The sequence below is a fragment of the Scardinius erythrophthalmus genome (genome assembly GCF_964197995.2).
Source record: "Scardinius erythrophthalmus genome assembly, chromosome: 8".
In the NCBI taxonomy this organism is placed as follows: domain Eukaryota; kingdom Metazoa; phylum Chordata; class Actinopteri; order Cypriniformes; family Leuciscidae; genus Scardinius; species Scardinius erythrophthalmus.
The window spans coordinates 3189736-3216236 of record NC_138228.1 but is presented as its reverse complement, the minus strand read 5'-3'; the positions used below and the strand labels follow the sequence as shown (position 1 = coordinate 3216236).

At 39.3% G+C, this 26501-nt stretch overlaps 1 protein-coding gene across 2 annotated transcripts in view; it reads left to right on the top strand.

The window, feature by feature from the left end:
• Positions 1–26501, top strand: part of LOC308694903 (uncharacterized protein) — a 182547-nt gene that overhangs the window by 23183 nt on the left and 132863 nt on the right. Inside the window, exons 8-19 of one of the 2 annotated variants that reach the window (XM_081372713.1) lie at positions 13030–13203; positions 13835–14008; positions 14108–14278; positions 14752–14925; positions 15072–15245; positions 18378–18551; positions 19182–19355; positions 19458–19628; positions 20084–20257; positions 20396–20569; positions 25695–25865; positions 26183–26356. In XM_081372713.1, the coding sequence (XP_081228839.1) occupies positions 13977–14008; positions 14108–14278; positions 14752–14925; positions 15072–15245; positions 18378–18551; positions 19182–19355; positions 19458–19628; positions 20084–20257; positions 20396–20569; positions 25695–25865; positions 26183–26356 (1763 nt within the window). In that variant the 5' untranslated portion in view covers positions 13030–13203; positions 13835–13976. Of the gene's footprint in view, positions 1–13029; positions 13204–13834; positions 14009–14107; positions 14279–14751; positions 14926–15071; positions 15246–17994; positions 18019–18377; positions 18552–19181; positions 19356–19457; positions 19629–20083; positions 20258–20395; positions 20570–25694; positions 25866–26182; positions 26357–26501 lie in introns of those variants that run through there. The other variant, XM_081372714.1, reaches the window with a different exon arrangement.

Below are 26501 nucleotides of genomic sequence, written 5' to 3'. Positions count from 1 at the left end.
GGACAGAAGTGTTAAGTGCGGTTCGGTTAGCACAGAAGTGTTAAGTGCGGTTCGGTTAGGACAGAAGTGTTAAGTGCGGTTCAGTTAGCACAGAAGTGTTAAGTGCGGTTCGGTTAGCACAGAAGTGTTAAGTAACGTTTGGTTAGTACAGAAGTGTTAAGTGATCATCGGTTCGGTTAGTACAGAAGTGTTAAGTGATCATCGGTTCGGTTAGGACAGATGTGTTAAGTGATCATCGGTTCGGTTAGGACAGAAGTGTTAAGTGATCATCAGTTCGGTTAGGACAGAAGTGTTAAATGATCATCGGTTCGGTTAGGACAGAAGTGTTAAGTGTGGTTCATTTAGGACAGATGTGTTAAGTGATCATCGGTTCGGTTAGGACAGATGTGTTAAGTGATCATCGGTTCGGTTAGGACAGAAGTGTTAAGTGATCATCGGTTCGGTTAGGACAGAAGTGTTAAGTGTGGTTCGTTTAGGACAGAAGTGTTAAGTGATCATCGGTTCGGTTAGGACAGAAGTGTTAAATGATCATCGGTTCGGTTAGGACAGAAGTGTTAAGTGTGGTTCATTTAGGACAGATGTGTTAAGTGTGGTTCATTTAGGACAGATGTGTTAAGTGATCATCGGTTCGGTTAGGACAGAAGTGTTAAGTGTGGTTCATTTAGGACAGATGTGTTAAGTGATCATCGGTTCGGTTAGGACAGAAGTGTTAAGTGTGGTTCATTTAGGGATGATGTGTTAAGTGATCATCGGTTCGGTTAGGACAGAAGTGTTAAGTGTGGTTCATTTAGGGATGATGTGTTAAGTGATCATCGGTTCGGTTAGGACAGAAGTGTTAAGTGTGGTTCATTTAGGACAGATGTGTTAAGTGATCATCGGTTCGGTTAGGACAGAAGTGTTAAGTGATCATCGGTTCGGTTAGGACAGAAGTGTTAAGTGTGGTTCATTTAGGACAGATGTGTTAAGTGATCATCGGTTCAGTTAGGACAGATGTGTTAAGTGATCATCGGTTCGGTTAGGACAGAAGTGTTAAGTGATCATCGGTTCGGTTAGGACAGAAGTGTTAAGTGGGGTTCGGTTAGGACAGAAGTGTTAAGTGATCATCGGTTCGGTTAGGACAGAAGTGTTAAGTGTGGTTCGGTTAGGACAGAAGTGTTAAGTGATCATCGGTTCGGTTAGGACAGAAGTGTTAAGTGATCATCGGTTCGGTTAGGACAGAAGTGTTAAGTGCGGTTTGGTTAGCACAGAAGTGTTAAGTGCGGTTCGGTTAGGACAGAAGTGTTAAGTGATCATCGGTTTGGTTAGCACAGAAGTGTTAAGTGAGGTTTTGTTAGCACAGAAGTGTTAAGTGCGGTTTGGTTAGCACAGAAGTGTTAAGTGCGGTTTGGTTAGCACAGAAGTGTTAAGTGCGGTTTGGTTAGGACAGAAGTGTTAAGTGATCATCGGTTTGGTTAGCACAGAAGTGTTAAGTGCGGTTTGGTTAGGACAGAAGTGTTAAGTGCGGTTTGGTTAGGACAGAAGTGTTAAGTGTGGTTCGGTTAGGACAGTCGGTTAGGACAGAAGTGTTAAGTGCGGTTCGGTTAGCACAGAAGTGTTAAGTGCGGTTCGGTTAGGACAGAAGTGTTAAGTGCGGTTCAGTTAGCACAGAAGTGTTAAGTGCGGTTCGGTTAGCACAGAAGTGTTAAGTAACGTTTGGTTAGGACAGAAGTGTTAAGTGCGGTTCGGTTAGTACAGAAGTGTTAAGTGATCATCGGTTCGGTTAGGACAGAAGTGTTAAGTGATCATCGGTTCGGTTAGGACAGAAGTGTTAAGTGATCATCGGTTCGGTTAGGACAGAAGTGTTAAATGATCATCGGTTCGGTTAGGACAGAAGTGTTAAGTGTGGTTCATTTAGGACAGATGTGTTGAGTGATCATCGGTTCGGTTAGGACAGATGTGTTAAGTGATCATCGGTTCGGTTAGGACAGAAGTGTTAAGTGATCATCGGTTCGGTTAGGACAGAAGTGTTAAGTGTGGTTCGTTTAGGACAGAAGTGTTAAGTGATCATCGGTTCGGTTAGGACTGAAGTGTTAAATGATCATCGGTTCGGTTAGGACAGAAGTGTTAAGTGTGGTTCATTTAGGACAGATGTGTTAAGTGATCATCGGTTCGGTTAGGACAGAAGTGTTAAGTGTGGTTCATTTAGGACAGATGTGTTAAGTGATCATCGGTTCGGTTAGGACAGATGTGTTAAGTGATCATCGGTTTGGTTAGCACAGAAGTGTTAAGTGCGGTTTGGTTAGGACAGAAGTGTTAAGTGCAGTTTGGTTAGGACAGAAGTGTTAAGTGTGGTTCGGTTAGGACAGATGTGTTAAGTGATCATCGGTTCGGTTAGGACAGAAGTGTTAAGTGTGGTTCATTTAGGACAGATGTGTTAAGTGATCATCGGTTCGGTTAGGACAGATGTGTTAAGTGATCATCGGTTTGGTTAGCACAGAAGTGTTAAATGCGGTTTGGTTAGGACAGAAGTGTTAAGTGCGGTTTGGTTAGGACAGAAGTGTTAAGTGTGGTTCGGTTAGGACAGTCGGTTAGGACAGAAGTGTTAAGTGCGGTTCGGTTAGCACAGAAGTGTTAAGTGCGGTTCGGTTAGGACAGAACTGTTAAGTGCGGTTCAGTTAGCACAGAAGTGTTAAGTGCGGTTCGGTTAGCACAGAAGTGTTAAGTAACGTTTGGTTAGGACAGAAGTGTTAAGTGCGGTTCGGTTAGTACAGAAGTGTTAAGTGATCATCGGTTCGGTTAGGACAGAAGTGTTAAGTGATCATCGGTTCGGTTAGGACAGATGTGTTAAGTGATCATCGGTTCGGTTAGGACAGAAGTGTTAAGTGATCATCAGTTCGGTTAGGACAGAAGTGTTAAATGATCATCGGTTCGGTTAGGACAGAAGTGTTAAGTGTGGTTCATTTAGGACAGATGTGTTAAGTGATCATCGGTTCGGTTAGGACAGATGTGTTAAGTGATCATCGGTTCGGTTAGGACAGAAGTGTTAAGTGATCATCGGTTCGGTTAGGACAGAAGTGTTAAGTGTGGTTCGTTTAGGACAGAAGTGTTAAGTGATCATCGGTTCGGTTAGGACAGAAGTGTTAAATGATCATCGGTTCGGTTAGGACAGAAGTGTTAAGTGTGGTTCATTTAGGACAGATGTGTTAAGTGTGGTTCATTTAGGACAGATGTGTTAAGTGATCATCGGTTCGGTTAGGACAGAAGTGTTAAGTGTGGTTCATTTAGGACAGATGTGTTAAGTGATCATCGGTTCGGTTAGGACAGAAGTGTTAAGTGTGGTTCATTTAGGGATGATGTGTTAAGTGATCATCGGTTCGGTTAGGACAGAAGTGTTAAGTGTGGTTCATTTAGGACAGATGTGTTAAGTGATCATCGGTTCGGTTAGGACAGAAGTGTTAAGTGATCATCGGTTCGGTTAGGACAGAAGTGTTAAGTGTGGTTCATTTAGGACAGATGTGTTAAGTGATCATCGGTTCAGTTAGGACAGATGTGTTAAGTGATCATCGGTTCGGTTAGGACAGAAGTGTTAAGTGATCATCGGTTCGGTTAGGACAGAAGTGTTAAGTGTGGTTCGGTTGGGACAGAAGTGTTAAGTGTGGTTCATTTAGGACAGATGTGTTAAGTGATCATCGGTTCATTTAGGACAGATGTGTTGAGTGATCATCGGTTCGGTTAGGACAGATGTGTTAAGTGATCATCGGTTCGGTTAGGACAGAAGTGTTAAGTGATCATCGGTTCGGTTAGGACAGAAGTGTTAAGTGTGGTTCGTTTAGGACAGAAGTGTTAAGTGATCATCGGTTCGGTTAGGACTGAAGTGTTAAATGATCATCGGTTCGGTTAGGACAGAAGTGTTAAGTGTGGTTCATTTAGGACAGATGTGTTAAGTGATCATCGGTTCGGTTAGGACAGAAGTGTTAAGTGTGGTTCATTTAGGACAGATGTGTTAAGTGATCATCGGTTCGGTTAGGACAGATGTGTTAAGTGATCATCGGTTTGGTTAGCACAGAAGTGTTAAGTGCGGTTTGGTTAGGACAGAAGTGTTAAGTGCAGTTTGGTTAGGACAGAAGTGTTAAGTGTGGTTCGGTTAGGACAGATGTGTTAAGTGATCATCGGTTCGGTTAGGACAGAAGTGTTAAGTGTGGTTCATTTAGGACAGATGTGTTAAGTGATCATCGGTTCGGTTAGGACAGATGTGTTAAGTGATCATCGGTTTGGTTAGCACAGAAGTGTTAAATGCGGTTTGGTTAGGACAGAAGTGTTAAGTGCGGTTTGGTTAGGACAGAAGTGTTAAGTGTGGTTCGGTTAGGACAGTCGGTTAGGACAGAAGTGTTAAGTGCGGTTCGGTTAGCACAGAAGTGTTAAGTGCGGTTCGGTTAGGACAGAACTGTTAAGTGCGGTTCAGTTAGCACAGAAGTGTTAAGTGCGGTTCGGTTAGCACAGAAGTGTTAAGTAACGTTTGGTTAGGACAGAAGTGTTAAGTGCGGTTCGGTTAGTACAGAAGTGTTAAGTGATCATCGGTTCGGTTAGGACAGAAGTGTTAAGTGATCATCGGTTCGGTTAGGACAGATGTGTTAAGTGATCATCGGTTCGGTTAGGACAGAAGTGTTAAGTGATCATCAGTTCGGTTAGGACAGAAGTGTTAAATGATCATCGGTTCGGTTAGGACAGAAGTGTTAAGTGTGGTTCATTTAGGACAGATGTGTTAAGTGATCATCGGTTCGGTTAGGACAGATGTGTTAAGTGATCATCGGTTCGGTTAGGACAGAAGTGTTAAGTGATCATCGGTTCGGTTAGGACAGAAGTGTTAAGTGTGGTTCGTTTAGGACAGAAGTGTTAAGTGATCATCGGTTCGGTTAGGACAGAAGTGTTAAATGATCATCGGTTCGGTTAGGACAGAAGTGTTAAGTGTGGTTCATTTAGGACAGATGTGTTAAGTGTGGTTCATTTAGGACAGATGTGTTAAGTGATCATCGGTTCGGTTAGGACAGAAGTGTTAAGTGTGGTTCATTTAGGACAGATGTGTTAAGTGATCATCGGTTCGGTTAGGACAGAAGTGTTAAGTGTGGTTCATTTAGGGATGATGTGTTAAGTGATCATCGGTTCGGTTAGGACAGAAGTGTTAAGTGTGGTTCATTTAGGACAGATGTGTTAAGTGATCATCGGTTCGGTTAGGACAGAAGTGTTAAGTGATCATCGGTTCGGTTAGGACAGAAGTGTTAAGTGTGGTTCATTTAGGACAGATGTGTTAAGTGATCATCGGTTCAGTTAGGACAGATGTGTTAAGTGATCATCGGTTCGGTTAGGACAGAAGTGTTAAGTGATCATCGGTTCGGTTAGGACAGAAGTGTTAAGTGTGGTTCGGTTGGGACAGAAGTGTTAAGTGTGGTTCATTTAGGACAGATGTGTTAAGTGATCATCGGTTCGGTTAGGACAGATGTGTTAAGTGATCATCGGTTCGGTTAGGACAGAAGTGTTAAGTGTGGTTCATTTAGGACAGATATGTTAAGTGATCATCGGTTCGGTTAGGACAGAAGTGTTAAGTGTGGTTCATTTAGGACAGATGTGTTAAGTGATCATCGGTTCGGTTAGGACAGAAGTGTTAAGTGATCATCGGTTCGGTTAGGACAGAAGTGTTAAGTGTGGTTCATTTAGGACAGATGTGTTAAGTGATCATCGGTTCGGTTAGGACAGAAGTGTTAAGTGATCATCGGTGCGGTTAGGACAGAAGTGTTAAGTGATCATCGGTTCGGTTAGCACAGATGTGTTAAGTGATCATCGGTTCGGTTAGGACAGAAGTGTTAAGTGATCATCGGTTCGGTTAGGACAGAAGTGTTAAGTGATCATCGGTTCGGTTAGGACAGAAGTGTTAAGTGCGGTTCGGTTAGGACAGAAGTGTTAAGTGATCATCGGTTCGGTTAGGACAGAAGTGTTAAGTGTGGTTCGGTTAGGACAGAAGTGTTAAGTGATCATCGGTTCGGTTAGGACAGAAGTGTTAAGTGTGGTTCGGTTAGGACAGAAGTGTTAAGTGATCATCGGTTCGGTTAGGACAGAAGTGTTAAGTGTGGTTCGGTTAGGACAGAAGTGTTAAGTGATCATCGGTTCGGTTAGGACAGAAGTGTTAAGTGCGGTTCGGTTAGGACAGAAGTGTTAAGTGATCATCGGTTCGGTTAGGACAGAAGTGTTAAGTGTGGTTCGTTTAGGACAGATGTGTTAAGTGATCATCGGTTCGGTTAGGACAGAAGTGTTAAGTGCGGTTCGGTTAGGACAGAAGTGTTAAGTGCGGTTCGGTTAGGACAGAAGTGTTAAGTGTGGTTCGGTTGGGACAGAAGTGTTAAGTGTGGTTCGGATGGGACAGAAGGGGTTACATCAGCAGATCATTGATGGTGAAGTTGCAATTCTATGAATCAAATGGAGAGAAGTACTTTTTATGGGCTTTATCTATCTTTCCTTCCTGCACCTGGATTGTCTCTGAAGTCCATTAGACTGGCTAATGTCGGCAGGAGAAGAAAAGTTGATATTGGTGCTAGAGCAGACATCTTGGAGCCTGCTTGGACCTTTGTTGGTTATAGTCTTGAGGGTACTGTGGATTTTTAAATAAAGTTACTTTAAAGTTAAAAATGCTATAAAGTTGTATAGCAGTTTGCCTCGTCGTCTTAGGTAAATGGTAACATTTCTTAAAGAGGTTGTTCCACATTATTAAGCAGTCCTCGTGCAATATGCAGAAGAAGGAAGATGTTTCTGAAGATGAAAAGCATGTGTAGCAAATTAGCTGTGTAACGACACTAGCTCAAATAAAGGGAATATTAATAATTAATCAGGGATATGATTAACGTATCGCATACAGGTTAAATAACCCAAAAAGGGAATACACTGCCAATGTATTTGTATCCCTACGGATAGTTAACTACAACGGATTATAATTAATTATCAATACAGAAATTGATCAAATTGATCAATTGTATATATGAATAATCAATTACAACGAATTATAATTAATCATTTATATATCTAAGCTGAAAATAGATCAATTGTATATATGAATAATCAATCACAACAAATTATAATTAATCATTAACATATCAATAGTCTAGAATAGATCAATTCTCAGGATAACCTTCAATGAAATTAATCAAGTCATCGAATAATCTGTTCGTCCAGCAAACTGACCGTATGATCTCTTTATCAACTCTAAAGAAAAATTATCCTTCTTACAGGCTCAAGGAAAGGATTATTCTTCTGGCCATGAAAAATACCTCCCTGTCCTTAGAAGATTAGGCTACTAAAATAGTAACAAAAAGTAAAGCGTGTAGCTTTTAGATCGAACATTTAAGGGACTAGGTAATGTGAGCAGTAGACAGAGACAATCAAGAATATAATGGGTTTTAATAAACAAAACTACAAATACATGTGACTACAGTTAAACACGGAATATATATACATATATACAACAGAATAATGGCAGTAGACAATGAATGAGAATGAGTGATTGAGAGGAATAGAGAGAGATCACAGAATGATCACAGTATGGCAAAATCACAGACAAAGTACCCTTTGAGAGACAACAAGAAATCAAATCACCCTAAACAGGGTCAAACAATCTTAACGCATTAAAAGCTCGATAAAGCAGATACTTGCATATGGTTCTTTTTGTGTGGCTGAGGGAAGAAGGCGTGTGTGTGCCGGTCCTTTGGAGCTTAGCGTGTTCTCTCGTTCTTCCGGGGCGAGCGGAGTCGCGGGAAGATTTAAAGGTCCACTCGAACGTAAAGTTGACAGAATTCAGGCTAAGTTCATTTCACTCGTAGGTAGAAATGAACAAAGGAGAATACGAAAAACAAAGACAAAAGACTAAAGACTAACTGAAGACAAACTAAAAGAAAAACAAGTGGAAAACTGAAGAGAAAACTGAAGTGGGGAGAACTGAATGTCTTGTCCTCTTAAAGAAATCCTCGTTCACGCCTCCCTTTGGGTGAATGACAAATCACCTTCAGGGATTTTCGAGCGGGAAGTGTTTCTTTGTCCTGTCGGGATGGTTCATCTGCATAATTTATGAAGAGGTCAGAATTCGTCATTTCTACTCCAGAAAGGTGGGACGCATAGAATAAAACATTTTACTGTAATCTCCTGTATATGTTTAGCTCAGTCAGACCGAGACGGTTAACGAGATGCCAATAACGGCATGTAAAGGAAGGTGGAAATACAGAGTTACATTCGTATGCAGGAATAGGAGCGCTTAGAGTTCACTCCTACAACTAGAAAATCATAAACTAAGCTAATATGAACTGGGAAACACACAGGAGTATATCATATACATTTGACAGGCTTATATTCTAAGTTGAATGTTCAAAGTTTGTGTGTGCGTGAATGTGCGGAGAGTTGTTTCCAGTTGGCGCCTCAGAACTGATAGGAATCTCTTTGAAGCTCACAGAGGGAGGTTGGACGTGTTTCTGTTAAATTTCACCAAACTCAAAGGTGTCAAAAAGAGCAATCCGATTCAGACTCATTGGCGCTAAGCTGTGATTTACATAACAAGGGTCAAATGTTAAAAGGTTCTCTGAATCATAAAAATGAGTAATTCACATGACATTAAACATACGCTACAGCTGTATGAAATATTAATAATCAATTATAACTGCTTATAATTGATTATGAATATTTGTATCAGTTAATATAATTAACTTAATGCCGTAAATTAATATTACCATCAATAAACCTGTTTGTCCCGTGAACACTCAGGATTAATTGTTTATTAACTCTAAGAAATGTACATTTCCGGGGCATGGGAAAGGTCTTTCTTAATTTATAGTACTACGAAGAGCAGTAGCCAAAATCTATAATGATTAGTGACTCCAGTTATGAGCTTGAGACAAAGACAACTTTACGTGTGACATGAACAAGATTTTATAACTAGTCTAAACACTTAAACTACTCCAAAATACACACACATACATGCATACAGTTTACCAAGGGGAAGAGAGCTGAAGCAGAATATAGGATTACAAGTTATAGCATTGTTTGAAATTCAGCAGATCAACAACCTTGAGCAGTTTAGTTTTAACACGCCTTTCTTTAAAAAGGGGTAAAGGTGTATCACATAACGAGACTAAGTTTGATACTTGCATGTCTCGCCCATTTGAACTAAACTGTCCTGATGCAATTTGTTGAGGCTCCAGTTGATCTTTGCTGATGTGGTCTTGATGAGAGAGAACCAGTGGTAGTCAGAGTATCTTTGGTGAATGGAAAGACAAGGCCGCAGCCTGGCACAAACTTGGAGGGTCCTTAGAAACTTCTAATTCAGCATCATCTTCACGTCAGGATTCCAGTACGAGAGGAAGAGAGTTAAGAGAGCTTATGGCACATTTCCACTGCATGGTACGGTACGGCTCGCTTTAAATGGTACCACCTCTGTTGAGGTTCCAAGTGTACCGTATTGATACTAAAATGTGACGTGAAAACACTGCAGATCACTGATTGGTCAGACAGAATCGTCACTACCAGTGCCATTGTATTTGCGACACGATACACTAAACCCGCTAGATTTAAATAGCCAGTAGACAACAGCCAACATAGTTTCTTGCCGTTAAAAAGTTTCTTGCAAACTGTTTCTTGCAGTTAAAAACATCCACATGCCGAGAATCAAGAACACCATCCCCTCGATAGGCTCCATTGCTCCTGTGTTGTGCGTTTGAAATGTGCGCGTTTACGATGATGTCATGGCAGTAGAGGTGGCAACTATAACTATCAGTCCCACCCAGTTAGAAGCGGTACTAACTGCAGTGGGAAAGCAACCGAGCTAAACCGAACCACGCTGTACCAAGTCGAGTCGTACCACGCAGTTGAAAAGCGAAGCGAGCCAAACTGTTCCACGCTGAGTCGAACCGTACCGAGCCGAACTGAGCCGTTCCATGCAGTGGAAAAGCGCCATAAGAGCTGATCTTTAAATCGTGAAGATGTCACACCCTCTGGAGGTGTAAGAGCCAGTCAGACGTGTTCTCCTTAGGAGGGAAAAATGTCTTTTTTACGACCTTTTGTTCAAGCAGGCCTTTGAACATGTAATTTGATTGGATGTTTAAAGACAATAATCTTTAAGATGCTTATAATACTAATGCGTCACAAAGTTAGCCAGATGTAATGTAAATTAACAAATGGGGGACGAAGATTGGAGTTTATAGAGACTAAACGTGCCACACATATGATTTTGGTAAACCATTGTATGCAACAAAGTCTGAAACATTAATCCCAAAAGTTTACAAGAATACAAAAGCCAAACCACATAGAAGGAAAATCATTAGATGAGAAAATTAGATACATGTTTATATATATTTCTCAAGTGGTTACATATAGAATATATAGGATTGACATGGTGTATTTAAAATCCTCAGCAAGAATTTGAGAGTCACAGCTCTCTCTAGAAATTCCTTTGCGTCATAAAACTCTTTTATCAGTCTCAATGTGTCCTGTAACAAGACACTGTGTTCTGCCAGTGTGTTAGCTTCATTTGGGATGTTAGTTTTTGGGGGAAGTTTCACAGGCCTTTGTTGGGAGAGTGAGTTTGCTGGATTATTCATTAAATAAATGAATAATCTGTGTGTGTCTGATTGGTCCAGACGTTACACATGAAATAATGCATTGTCTTACAAAAGGCATGAAAACTATAATTTGGCGAAAATGAAATAGAGATTGTCAAACTGTCAAAAGATTTGTGAATTTGTGAGCAAATAAGAACTCGGTCAGACAAAGGCTTATTAAGGAAAATTTCCGTAAAACAAATACATTTTATTAAAAGGCCAGCTATAAAAAAAATACACTGTTGAGCAGCAAACAGATGTTTGAAGCTTCTGGAGTCTCTGGAGTCTACTCACCCTGCAGGCTGGCAGTTGTGCATAAAGCTGCATTTATGCCACTTATAACTTACAAATAACAATAATACAAGAAGAAGCAATTAAGGGCACATTTACACAACAATTATGTGCTTAAAAATATTTTGCATTTTGGCCGTTCATTTACACGACAACAGCGTTTTGGGTGCCTGAAAACGCAAAGTTTTGAAAACGGGTTTCAAAGACAAAGTGCAAGTTTTTGAAATGGTCTCCGTGTAAACAACAAAAACGTGAATCTGTGAAGACGATGACATCATGCACATGCCCATTGTGTTTAGTCTATAGTGTTTAATCGCCATCTAGTGGCCTGGCAGCAGAATACAGCGTTTTCAGTCAGTTTCGCGGATCTGTGTGAAAGGGGATCGTTTTGATAATGTTGTCGTCTGTATGCGGTAAACTCAAAGGAAAAACTTTTCAGCATATTGGTGTAAGCGTACCCTAAGACTGTCATTGCTGTTCATTAAAAAAGGTTTGGAATTGGAAATAAACTTAAGAATGGTTCCTGTCTTTGTTTTCTTTCTCTTCAGGCTGAATAATAGTGATGTATGTCTCGAGACCGGTCTTTGGTCTCGGTCTTGTCTTGGTCTCGCTGTCTCAGACCGACATAGTGGTCGGGGGATTTAGCAATACAATGCTACAATATCCACGATGACACAACGTTCGATAATGCAATTATTATTATTTTGCGCCCTTCAAATGCAACCAATCACATGCATGTGTTTTTTTTGTGACACAGCCGTTGCCGCTCATCCATCCATATAACATTATGCCTCAGTAGATCAGTTAATGTAAGAATTAGCCTACTATATTTCCGTATGTCTAAAGGGGGTCGCACACCAGACGAGAAGCGCAGCACCACGTCTTTAAAATTCGAACACATTATTCTCTGTACATTGTCTCAAATCGTCTCTGCACACTACACATTAATTGCGCAGATATTAACATAAAAAAATACATAATCTCTGTATTACATACATACTACATTACATACATAGTCTCCAATGCCATCTCTCTCATGTTCGTCCATCCTCAGGATGCTGCTGTTCTTCTTCATGCAAATTATTCTTTTTTTTTTATCCCCCAAGCTACTTCTACACCAAACACTGATCCCTAAACCTACCCGTCATAGTAACCTTAACCAATGAAATAAGCTGCAGGGTGGGATTTCTGCTTAACTGGTTTGCGCCCAGTGGGATTTTTTTTGTACTTTTTTAGAAAGATTAAAAATACGGGAGAAATATGGGAATATATTTAAACGGGATGATAGCGGGATAGCAAGGTAAAATACGGGAGAATCCCGGGAAAAACGGGAGGGTTGACAGGTATGAATATGTATTGAATGTAAACTGCGGTTGAACCCTAGTATGCTGCTGTTCTTGAATTCATACAAGGTATTGCTTAGCTTCAACACTAGTTTGTTTTTTTTCCCTCCGGTCTCGACTTGGTCTCAGTCTTGGTCTCGTCTTGGTCTCAGTCTTGGTCTCAGTCTTGGTCTCGTCTTGGTCTTGGTCTTGTCTTGGTCTGTCTTGGTCTCGATACCCTCTGGTCTTGGTCTTGACTTGGTCTGTCTTGGTCTTGGTCTCGATACCCTCTGGTCTTGGTAGTGTCTTGGTCTCGGTTTAGGCGGTCTTGACTACAAGTCTACTGAAAAATAACAGTATTACAGCAGAAGGTTGTGCTGCTCTGACTTCAGCGTTTAATTCAAACCCTTCAAACCTGATAGAGCTGGATCTGAGTGAGAATAAACTCGGAAACTCTGGAATGTGTATTTATCTCCATTTCTGCATGATAATGTACTTTTCTGTGTACGTCCATTTAATTGAAATTTGCATTTTTGTACATTGCTATGTTTTGATGAAATTTAAATATTCAAATTAGGCAGATGTTATATTAAGACATCAGTTGCTTATCGGTGGGGTCAGATTTTTGCTAATATTAAAATAAAAATATTGCTAAATTTTCACACCAAATTTTCTAATTGCCAAGCATTTGGCAATGCTTTTTATAATAATTATTAAAATTATTAGTTTTTTATAATTTAAACAGTCATCTCTATTTATACATGTGTTTTGCTTATGTAGTGTAGATCATTAACAGCTTCTTTCATACACAGACTCTCAGACTGCAGTATCACAGAAGGAGGTTATAAAGCTCTGGCTTCAGCTCTGAGATCAAACCCTTCACACCTGATAGAGCTGGATCTCAGAGGAAATGATCCTGGACAATCAGGAGTGAAGGAGCTCAGTGATTTACTAAAGGATGAACGCTGTACATTAAAGACCATCAGGTGATAAACAAGACAATTATCATAACTATGATTTTAACCAGATATTACACAACAATATATATTAATACTACACTGGACTAGAAGGTGCAAAATATATCAGTGCCCGAGATATTATTGGCTGATCACTGGGACAATAGAATTTCCACTATTATTTACATTAATAAGTTTTGTTATATTTGTGTTCAGCATATCATTTCTGATAATGATTCAGTGTATTTGTCTGGCGGTGTCATGTGTGTTTGGACAAATTATCATATCACATTATCATTTTCTGTTAGTATTAGTTTTGAACATGTTTTAGTTTTGATCAGCTACTGTAATTATAGATATTCTGTTTAATGTGTTCTGTTTATGTGTAAAGAAGTAATAAGTGAAAACAATGAAAATACATTTCTGTATTTTCTCTTAATGGTGTTTGCTTATACATGAAAATGGCATATTGTTTGTTTGCGTTCAGTATGTTTATGTATATTTTATGGTTATTACATCCTGTAAATTTCATTTTGGTTTAATTCATTGATACAAATGCTTGTAATAATTCATTCTACTCTGTTTAGTGACTCATTCAGGATGAAGCTGCAAAAGGCATCAAATTGGAATATTATCTGATTTGTAATTCTACTTCCTGCAGGTTTTTGAAAAGTGCTGCTGCACAGGAAGCGTGTGACTATCTCACTAAAGTTCTGGGTAAAAGTCCATTATTACTGACAGAACTGGATCTGAGTGAAGATAAATTAGGAGATCTGGATGGAGAGAAGCTCTCTGCTCTTTTGATGGACTCTCATAGTAAAGTGGAGAAAATCATGTGAGTCAACAATTTATACACTATAATTTCTTAGAGATCTGTTGATCTGATGTGTGTTAAATACGTACTGAATAATAAATCTGGTGTTTCTGTGTTCAGGCTGAATAATTGTGAGCTGACAAAGAAAAGCTGTTCAGTTCTAGCTACTGTTCTCTCCTCTAAAACCATCCTGAAAGAGCTGAACCTGAACAACAGCCGTCTGCTGGACTCTGGAGTCAAAGAGATCTGTAAGGGACTGAAGAATCCTGTGTGTGAGCTGAAGATACTCAAGTGAGTATATTTCACCATCAGCTTTCAACACCACAACACTTGCTTATCAGTTATATATATTTGAGTCCACTCACCTTCAGAAGTGAGGAAAAATCTAAGAATAGTTTTTTAATTTTGTTTTGTAGTAATAAAATAGGAACAAATAAATAGCAAACGGTAGCACAATACAATAGAATGAAAAGACAAATTAAACAAACACGGCTTTATGTTTTTCAGGTGCTAATGATTACAACTAAAGTTAAAAGTTATTGATTCAAGAGCAGTGAGGGGTTTTTCTCTTTGTCTTTTGTTCTTTGATTAAAATGATAGCAGCAGGTTTATTAGGCTGCTGTCACTTAAGACTGAATACTAATCCAATATACTGTTACACAACATGCCTTCTTATCTCAACTATTTACTGTTCAAAACTGACTGTATTTACAGCAGTGTTCATTTTAGTTCTAGTGTTCATTCTAAGTTTTCATGTTTTCTAGACTTTCAGACTGCAGTATCACAGAAGAAGGTTGTAAAGCTCTGGCTTCAGCTCTGAGATCAAACCCTTCACACCTGATAGAGCTGGATCTCAGAGGAAATGATCCTGGACAGTCAGGAGTGGAACACCTCATTAATGTACAAAAGATTTTTTGCCGTTCACTGAAAACACTGAGGTGAGTGTTTTCTACAAATTAAGATTTTATCTGAAAGTGAATTAAACCATCAAACTATATTTCTGCACTTACTTGCATCAATATTCTTTTACCACATCTGTGCCGTGCACACTTGTGAAATATCAATGTACTGTCTTTGTTTCTAGGATATTACAAAGTGCTGCTGCAGATGAAGCCTGTCAGTATGTGAGAGACATTTTGGGTAAAAACCCGTTACTCCTGAGAGAACTGAATCTGAGTGAACGTAAACTAGGAGACACACGAGTGAATCAGATCGCTGCTCTACTGCAGGACAAACACTGTGAAATCAACACACTGATGTGAGTATTGTGTTCACTTGTTATAGTACATTTCAAGTGTCTCAAAGAAATCAGGTGACCAAAACACTGTAAGGCAGGGGTGTCAAACATACGGCCATGGGCTGAATACGGCCTACAGATTTGTCTAATCCTAAACTGTCCTGATGCAATTTGTTGAGGCTCCAGTTGATCTTTGCTGATGTGGTCTTGATGAGAGAGAACCAGTGGTAGTCAGAGTATCTTTGGTGAATGGAAAGACAAGGCCGCAGCCTGGCACAAACTTGGAGGGTCCTTAGAAACTTCTAATTCGGCATCATCTTCACGTCAGGATTCCAGTATGAGAGTAAGAGAGCTAAGAGAGCTTACGGTACGCTTTTCCATTGCACGGTACGGCTCGGTACAGCTCACTTATTGTGCATTTCCACTACATGGTACGGTACGGCTCGCTTTAAATGGTACCACCTCTGTTGAGGTTCCAAGTGTACCGTATTGATACTAAAATGTGACGTGAAAACACTGCAGATCACTGATTGGTCAGACAGAATCGTCACTACCAGTGTCATTGTATTTGCGACACGATACACTAAACCCGCTAGATTTAAATAGCCAGTAGACAACAGCCAACGTAGTTTCTTGCCGTTAAAAAGTTTCTTGCAAACTGTTTCTTGCAGTTAAAAACATCCACATGCCGAGAATCAAGAACACCATCCCCTCGATAGGCTCCATTGCTCCTGTGTTGTGCGTTTGAAATGTGCGCGTTTACGATGATGTCTCGGGTTCGTTTTTTTGGTTTGACGCACCGTGTCAAAAGCTATCCGACCAATGAGATTGCCGCTTTTGCTCACATGTCTGGAGCTGCCGAAGTTACAGTGAAACACAACTTGGGGGCGCTCAAACACAAAACGGTCTTGCCGAGCACACATACGTAACGACGAAGAAGACACCAAGTAGCGTCTACACTGCTGGGAAGAAATAAGAAGACGAAGAAGATGCAAGACAAGATGAATGTAGAGCTGCTGGTCTCGTTGGTGTCTGAACACAAATAACTTTATGACAAACGCGACAGCGACTATAAAAATCTTAATAAAAGAGAAATGTTTTTGTCAAGATGGGTATGAAGTGTGGCATGGCCCACATTGTGAGTTATTGTTTCTGATGTAAACTGAATTTGTCTTTACAGTGTTCACAGCAATATTTCTCCTGAAAACATGGATGAGGTATTTCTGTTTTACATTAAGCGCCATCTAATGTCAGGGAATGAATTTGCATGTTCACTCGGCTCATCGTTAGCGAAAATTGCTTGGGTGTGAACACAAAAAACGCGTTGAAAAACGCTGATGAATAACGCGCGCCGATATTCGTCCCGGTGTGTACGGGCCTTAAGAGTGTCATTGCTGTTCATTAAAAAAGGTTTGGAATTAGAAATAAACTGAAGAAGGGTTCCTGTCTTTGTTTTCTTTCTCTTCAGGCTGAATCTCGAGATCGGTCTTTGGTCTTGGTCTTGTCTTGGTCTCGGACCTCTCGGTCTTGTCTTGGTCTCGCTGTCTCAGACCGACATAGTGGTCGGGGGATTTAGCAATACAATGCTACAATATCCACGATGACACCACGTTCGATAATGCAACATTATTATTATTTTGCGCCCTTCAAATGCAACCAATCACATGTATGTGTTTTTTTTGACACAGCCGTTGCCGCTCATCCATCCATATAACATTATGCCTCAGTAGATCAGTTAATGTAAGAATTAGCCTACTATATTTCCGTATGTCTAAAGGGGGTCGCACACCAGACGAGAAGCGCAGCACCACGTCTTTAAAATTCGAACACATTATTCTCTGTACATTGTCTCAAATCGTCTCTGCACACTACACATTAATTGCGCAGATATTAACATAAATAAATACATAATCTCTGTATTACATACATACTACATTACATACATAGTCTCCAATGCCACCTCTCTCATGTTCGTCCATCCTCGGGATGCTGCTGTTCTTCTTCATGCAAATTTTTATTTTTTTTAATCCCCCAAGCTACTTCTGCGGAGCCTACACCCAACATTGATCCCTAAACCTACCCGTCATAGTAACCTTAACCAATGAAATAAACTGCAGGGTGGGATTTCTGCTTAACTGGTTTGCGCCCAGTGGGATTTTTTTTATATTTTTATAGAAAGATTAAAAATACGGGAGAAGTACGGGAAATTATTTAAACGGGATGATAGCAGGATAGCAAGGTAAAATACGGGAGAATCCCGGGAAAAACGGGAGGGTTGACAGGTATGAATAGGTATTGAATGTAAACTGCGGTTGAACCCTAGTATGCTGCTGTTCTTGAATTCATACAAGGTATTGCTTAGCTTCAACATTAGTTTGTTTTTTCCCTCCGGTCTCGTCTTGGTCTCGTCTTGGTCTTGGTCTTGTCTTGGTCTGTCTGGGTCTCAGTCTTGATCTCGATACCCTCTGGTCTTGGTCTTGACTTGGTCTGTCTTGGTCTTGGTCTCGATACCCTCTGGTCTTGGTCTTGACTTGGTCTGTCTTGGTCTTGGTCTCGATACGATACCCTCTGGTCTTGGTAGTGTCTTGGTCTCGGTTTAGGCGGTCTTGACTACAAGTCTACTGAATAATAACAGTATTACAGCAGAAGGTTGTGCTGCTCTGACTTCAGCGTTTAATTCAAACCCTTCAAACCTCATAGAGCTGGATCTGAGTGAGAATACACTCGGAAACTCTGGAATAATGAACATCTGTGTTCTGTTGGAAAATCCTGAATGCATATGGGAGAAAATTAAGTGTGTATTTTCATTTATCTCCATTTCTGCATGATAATGTACTTTTCTGTGTACGTCCATTTAATTGAAATTAGCATTTTTGTACATTGCTATGTTTTGATGAAATTGAAATTTTCAGATTAGGCAGATGTTATATTAAGACATCAGTTGCTTATCGGTGGGGTCAGATTTTTGCTAATATTAAAATAAAAATATTGCTAAATTTTCACACCAAATTTTCTAATTGCCAAGCATTTGGCAATGCTTTTTATAATAATTATTAAAATTATTAGTTTTTTTATGATTTAAATAGTCATCTCTATTTATACATGTGTTTTGCTTATGTAGTGTAGATCATTAACAGCTTCTTTCATACACAGACTCTCAGACTGCAGTATCACAGAAGGAGGTTATAAAGCTCTGGCTTCAGCTCTGAGATCAAACCCTTCACACCTGATAGAGCTGGATCTCAGAGGAAATGATCCTGGACAATCAGGAGTGAAGGAGCTCAGTGATTTACTAAAGGATGAACGCTGTACATTAAAGACCATCAGGTGATAAACGAGACAATTATCATAACTATGATTTTAACCAGATATTACACAACAATATATATTAATACTACACTGGACTAGAGGTGCAAAATATATCAGTGCCCGAGATATTATTGGCTGATCACTGGGACAATAGAATTTCCACTATTATTTACATTAATAAGTTTTGTTATATTTGTGTTCAGCATATCATTTCTGATAATGATTCAGTGTATTTGTCTGGCGGTGTCATGTGTGTTTGGACAAATTATCATATCACATTATCATTTTCTGTTAGTATTAGTTTTGAACATGTTTTAGTTTTGATCAGCTACTGTAATTATAGATATTCTGTTTAATGTGTTCTGTTTATGTGTAAAGAAGTAATAAGTGAAAACAATGAAAATACATTTCTGTATTTTCTCTTACTGGTGTTTGCTTATACATGAAAATGGCATATTGTTTGTTTGCGTTCTGTATGTTTATGTATATTTTATGGTTATTACATTCTGTCAATTTCATTTTGGTTTAATTCATTGATACAAATGCTTGTAGTAAATCATTCTACTCTGTTTAGTGACTCATTCAGGATGAAGCTGCAAAAGGCATAAAATTGGAATATTATCTGATTTGTAATTCTACTTCCTGTAGGTTTTTGAAAAGTATTGCTGCACAGGAAGCGTGTGACTATCTCACTAAAGTTCTGGGTAAAAGTCCATTATTACTGACAGAACTGGATCTGAGTGAAGATAAATTAGGAGATCTGGATGGAGAGAAGCTCTCTGCTCTTTTGATGGACTCTCATAGCAAAGTGGAGAAAATCAAGTGAGTCAACATAATTTATACATTATAATTTCTCTGAGATCTGTTGATCTGATGTGTGTTAAATATGTATTGAATAATAAATTATGGTGTTTCTGTGTTCAGGCTGAATAATTGTGAGCAGACAGAGAAAAGCTGTTCAGTTCTAGCTACTGTTCTCTCCTCTAAAACCATCCTGAAAGAGCTGAACCTGAACAACAGCCGTCTGCTGGACTCTGGAGTCAAAGAGATCTGTAAGGGACTGAAGAATCCTGTGTGTGAGCTGAAGATACTCAAGTGAGTATATTTCACCATCAGCTTTCAACACCACAACACTTGCTTATCAGTTATATATATTTGAGTCCACTCACCTTCAGAAGTGAGGAAAAATCTAAGAATAGTTTTTTAATTTTGTTTTGTAGTAATAAAATAGGAACAAATAAATAGCAAACGGTAGCACAATACAATAGAATGAAAAGACAAATTAAACAAACACGGCTTTATGTTTTTCAGGTGCTAATGATTACAACTAAAGTTACAAAAGTTATTGATTCAAGAGCAGTGAGGGGTTTTTCTCTTTGTCTTTTGTTCTTTGATTAAAATGATAGCAGCAGGTTTATTAGGCTGCTGTCACTTAAGAGTGAATACTAATCCAATATACTGTTACACAACATGCCTTCTTATCTCAACTATTTACAGTTAAACTGACTGTATTTACAGCAGTGTTCATTTTAAGTTTTCATGTTTTCTAGACTCTCAGACTGCAGTATCACAGAAGAAGGTTATAAAGCTCTGGCTTCAGCTCTGAGATCAAACCCTTCACACCTGATAGAGCTGGATCTCAGAGGAAATGATCCTGGACAGTCAGGAGTGGAACACCTCATTAATGTACAAAATAATTTTTGCCGTTCACTGAAAACACTGAGGTGAGTGTTTTCTACAAATTAAGATTTTATCTGAAAGTGAATTAAACCATATTTCTGCACTTATTTGCATCAATTTTCTTTTACCACATCTGTGCCGTGTACACTTGTGAAATATCAATGTACTGTCTTTGTTTCTAGGATATTACAAAGTCCTGCTGCAGATGAAGCCTGTCAGTATGTGAGAGACATTTTGGGTAAAAATCCGTTACTCCTGAGTGAGCTGAATCTGAGTGAACGTAAACTAGGAGACACACGAGTGAATCAGATCGCTGCTCTACTGCAGGATAAACTCTGTGAAATCAACACACTGATGTGAGTATTGTGTTCACTTGTTATAGTACATTTAAAGTGTCTCAAAGAAATCAGGTGACCAAAACACTGTAAGGCAGGGGTGTCAAACATACGGCCGTGGGCTGAATACGGCCTACAGGTTTGTCTAATCCGGCCAGCGGGATGATTTGAACAATGATAAAAATAGAGATGCACTGCTCCACTCCCTATTGCGGACCTGCAAAAAACAGCTTGTGTAAAACACACACAATTTGTATTCGTTAACACAGGCAGACGCTGAATACAGACGGATAGAAATTGTAGTTTGTGTGGTTAATATTAATGTAATTGTCAGCACACTAAGGTTTAAAAAAAAAAAGTAATTCTGCCCATCTGGCCCTTAACTTAAAATTAGTTTGAAACCTTTCTTTAAGGGCTTTTGCACCCGGGTAGTTATAGGAACTCAGTTATAGGAACTAGTCACCAGGGCGGTCCCCTGAGAATAAATATTCCCCTGGGGTAATATAGCATGCGCACCACCAGTTGGAACTCAGTGATGTAAGCTTGCCGTAAGTATATGTAAACTGTGTTAACACATCTTTCAAAATATTCACTGTCTGTGTTTCTCATGTATTCAGCCAGTCAGCGCACACTTACGTCACTATAGTACCTATAGTGCTGGTTTAGACCCTACTCTGAAGTAGGAGCTCATTTAGTTCCCCTTAAAAGGAGTTCCTATAAGTAAAATCATTCCTAGTTCCTGCAGTGCAAACACACCAAAAAGCAAGTACTACTGCCAATCCACCTTTTCCCTCAATTGTAACTTTCTTGAAAAAAAATTCTAGTCAAATTAGTGTACTTTCCAAGCTGATAATGTAACATTAAACCCTATTAAAGGTAGGGTAGGTAGGATTTTTATAAAAACTTTTTTTCAAATTTGTTTAAACTTTCTTTATATACCAATACATAATTAAAATGTAAGTGCTCTGAAAAAGAGAGTATAAAAATCGAGTGACTGTAGACCTCATGACCACAAACACAGCTCATTATTTCCATTCGGGACGAAACAATAGGGGTTATGCGGAACATACTTCCGGGTTCTACAAAACGGGTATAACATTTTATTTTTTTATAAAAAATTTTTTTCTGATACTTAAGCATTCGTGACATTTTAATTAAAACAGAAATAAGAATTGTATTCTAAAAAAGCGAAAAATAAGTTACCTCAGAGATCACCTACCGCTGCAGATGCGTACGGAAGTGCAAACCGGAAATGCTTATACCTGTTTTCAGGTGTCGTGCCGAATTTTGACTCCTGCCAAATTATTACCCCCCTAGTATTGGTAGGTTTAGGATTAGTTGTGGGGGTGGGGTTAGGATTAGGGGTGGGGTTAGGATTAGGCAATCAGGTACTGACTTCAACAAGGGGGGTAATAATTTGGCAGGGGGTCGAAATTCGGCACAACACCTGTTCGAACGTTGGGCGTTCCGCATAACCCCTATTGATTGGTTTGGGCGACTGTCACTCACTCTCGCAACCATGGCTACCACCACTGTTGCTACAAGATCTGCCCATATGCGTGCGCACCCGTTTGATTTGAGGAGTGCAAGAGAGGCGCGGAACCTACGAAGATTAAAATTATGGCAGAGAAAGAGCATTCAAATTTCAAAGCACCTGCATATTCAGTCAGCGAAGGCAAACAAGGCAAAAACTACTTCCTCAGACCCTGGTTGCCCGCACTCTTGAACGACCTCCTCTGCTTCGCCTTCGACCCCGGACCTGTCCTCGAACCGACGATGCGGTACTTGTCTCCGGAGTGTAACGTTAGTCCTCATCAGAGTCAACAATGTTTTCATCATGGAAACTCTTACATGCCAAAACACCGTATATGTTATGAATCTTACACGAAATTCACCTTCATCACAGTTTAACTGATGGTAATGGAAAAACATGTATCAATGCAACCTGTTTTTAGCTTTGCCTTATATAGCTCGTTACCTATAGCCTAAATATAGCTTGTTACCGAATCAAACAAAATATATTTTAAAATTTACCAGTATCGATATGCTAGCTTGATAGTGAGTACTAAAAGCCATCTTATTTGTTTATATTTATAGTGATAAAGTGAGGTATTTTATTACATGTGATTCTGACATGATGTCACTGCATGAACTGCGCTCCTTCCTCTCCACTCGTCTCAGGTAAATAAATGCGTCTTCCAGCTGAGCCTGAGCAGAGCTTAAGCAGCGCAGGAGCAGTGCGTATGGTGAGCAGGAGCAGGACACGCGCGTTTTGCTTTCACACTGGCAGCGTTTGTCATGTGCGGCTTGTGTACAGACAGAGTAGGCTACTCTATAATGGATAAGTTGGCATTGCTTTATTTCGTTTTCAAACACATTTAAGAGAAAAGACTTGTCAAGAAGCTTATTTTATTAATAATTTCATTTATATAACTTTTGATTCATCTTTGTTTTTATTGTTCTGGCAACAAGTTTGTTTTTGGACATTTTGTTTTCTTTTTAAATTGATGTTGGTCATTTGATTGACTGTTTAAAACACAAGAGATCTCATCAATGTGCTTTTTGGGTGAAACTGCTGTGTGTTTTGGCCATGAAAAATGCATGGTCACTTTAATTCAGCGTAAGCGGCGCGTTAAAAATAGTCTGGGCGCCGAAATGATCGCGGCACTGCTGTTCCTGCTCTGCTCCTGCTACACGCTGCCGCGCCACTTCTGCGTGCGGTGTGAAGGTACTCATTGAATAACATGGATGGCGAAAAAAATACGCGCTGCTCACGCGCCACTGACGCTTGCGGTGTGAAACCGGCGTAAGCGTTTGGCGTCGCGCGTTCATGTGTTTTGGGGGCGTGGCTTTGGAAGGAGCCCAGAAGGGAGGGGATGGAGTGAATGGAAATAATTATCTGTGTTTACAACAGTCGTGAGAGGTCTACAGACACTTGATTTTTAATCTCTCTTTTTCAGAGTACTTGCATTTTAATTATGTATTGGTATATAAAGACAGTTTAAACAAATTTGGAATGTTTTTTTTTTTTTTTAGAAAAATCCTACCTACCCTGCCTTTAAATTTGTTTTAAAAAAGCACATGGCTGCATGGCGCCATCATTTTACAATGTCGTAATGACCCTCTTTGTCAGCACCTCACCCGTCAAAGTTTAATGAGTGTATAAATGACACCAAGCTGCCGAAGTTAGCTTCATTGAAAACAGGTGGCCACTCATAGAATGGGAAAATGAAATTAGAAAATGCTGGGCAGTCTGTTTGAGGAACTACCACTCCCTGAGAAGACAAAGGACCTTTCTGGAAATTAACATTTAAACTCTCTCTTGTGAAATTACTGTAGCATCACCCTTCGAGACGCATCATCCTAATCTACATCTCTTTCCTTGACCCCCCATTCCTTTTCTTTCTCATGCTGAGATCACCTGAAATTCACCCAAAAATCGATATGGTTTAACGTGAACAATTATCATTTAATTGTTCATAACAGTCACATAACAGTCTTGGACATAACAGTCATAATTTACTCCCGTTGTTACTCGAGGATGGATCAGTACCAACTGTTCATGATGCATCTTATAGTCTCCGGAGTGATAGGCCTAATGTACTGATCACGGCAGTAATGGAAGGGAGAGGGTGCACTTTATGACAGCTCATCGAGTCGTTTTACGGATATAAAGTTTACCAGTTTATTGAACCCACTGAAAAGGTGTATATATTTGTTTACTGTTAGTTGTAACAAGTGTTTTGTGTACTTCGCTGTGTTTCTTGATGATAATGAAACGGAGAGAGAGAGAGTTTATGGATAAGACTTTAATGCGCACTTCTTATACTGTGTTTATTCAGCTCTTACAGTGATTTTCTGGAGTAAAACTGTGGTCCGCAACAACAGGCTTGTATTAAAGGAGAACTCCGGTCAATTTTAACATTGAGCTCATTTTTTTGTAAATTTGGAGTGCTGTCAGTACAGAGAACAACGACAAAAATCGGTGTTGCCTACACCATGTTATCCTCTTTTTAAAATTTGCACCCTGTTGACTTCAATGACTTCAGATTCACCCGTGTTCACTCTAAAGGAATCACTCACATGGCTGGTGCACTTGTAATGACACATCAAGGATGTTAAGAGGCTAAAAGCAGGTTTAAAACTTGCCCCATAGAAGTCAACAGGGTGCAAATTTTAAAAAGAGGATAACACTGTGTAGGCAACACCGATTTTTGTCGTTGTTCTCTGTACTGACAGCACTCCAAATTTACAAAAAAATGGGTTAGGGTTAGGTTAGGGTAGGGTTCTCCTTTAATAGTGGATAAAAGCAGATGACAAATACATTATAACTGTTATTAAACTAAACTATACCTGTTTTATTTCCATACAGCATATATTCTCTGACTCTCTGGGCATTATTGTCCGACTCCGGGTCGAAATAAGAGTTTCTGTTTTTGATATTATATCATGATATTGTCCTGACTGAGCGTGAGCTCTTGAAGCTCCGCCCTCTTTGCAGGCAGCAGAAGCTCATTTGCATTTAAAGGGACACACAAAAACGGCATGTGTTTCTGAGCCCCAAGTGACAATTTAAACATGCTGTAAAAAATGATCTGTGGGGTATTTTGAGCTAAAACTTCACATACACACTCTGGGGACATCAGAGACTTATTTTACATCTTGTGAAAGGGGGCATAACAAGTGCCCTTTAAGATGTTTTGTGAATACGGACCCAGATCTCTCTTATTGAAAATGTATGGCTCATCATGAAAAGGAGAATCAGAGAACAACCATGGACTGTTGAGTAGCCGAAGTCTTGTAACTAGCGAGATTAGGCAAAAATTCCACTTTGCAAAACTGTAATTCCCAAACAGTTAAAAAGTTTATTTAAAAGAAAAGATGATGTTACACAGTGGTAAACATGCCTCAGTCCCAACTCTTTTAGTGTGTGATGCAGCCGTCACATTTTTTATTTATTTCAAAACACAATTAAATTGGTCAGTAAAAACATTGGAAATCTTTTCTGTGTACTCAAAGGTCAGTTAAATAAAGGTGAAAGAAAAGTAACAAATCACAGACTGTTGATTTTATTGCATTTTACAAAATGAACCAACTTCTCTGGAAATGTGTTTGTAAATTCTCCCTCTTCTGTTCATCATTTTAGGCTGCGTAAATGTGGTCTAACAGAGGAAAGCTGTTCAGCTCTCGCTACAGTCCTGAGATCAAACTCCAGTCTGAAAGAGCTTGACATCAGCAACAATAATCTGCAGGATTCAGGAGCGAAGAAACTCCAGAATGGATTAGAAAATACAAACTGTACGCTGGAGAAACTCGGGTGAGATTGTTTGTTTAAATAACATTTATTTTGTTCAAAGTTAAAGGGACTGTGAACTGAGAAATATTTTTTTTCTTGATCTTTTGAGAATAATGTCAAAACATACAATGTGTGAATAACAATGTTTGTCACTATTGCTTTGTCTGTTACAGAAGGTTTGATATGTTATGAGTATTTTTGTAGCACTGCAGTCATCCTGCGCAGTCAAACATTATACAATTTTAAAAATGCTGTAAAATAATACTGTAGTGAAGTCTTTTTTGTAGTGATATTAATTGTAAAATAAATTCTATTATAAATAAATGTCCTTTCTGTAGACTTTCAGACTGCAGTATCACAGAAGAAGGTTATAAAGCTCTGGCTTCAGCTCTGAGATCAAACCCTTCACACCTGATAGAGCTGGATCTCAGAGGAAATGATCCTGGACAATCAGGAGTGAAGGAGCTCAGTGATTTACTAAAGGATCAGAAGTGTTCACTGAAAACACTGAGGTGAGATGTGATGCAATAATATAACAAATTATATGCGGGTGAATTATTCATAGAAACATTATTTCACAAACTTGTATGCAACAACAAATTGTGCAGGTTATTATATTAAAATAATTTCAAGGTAAATGAAACAAACTGATTACAC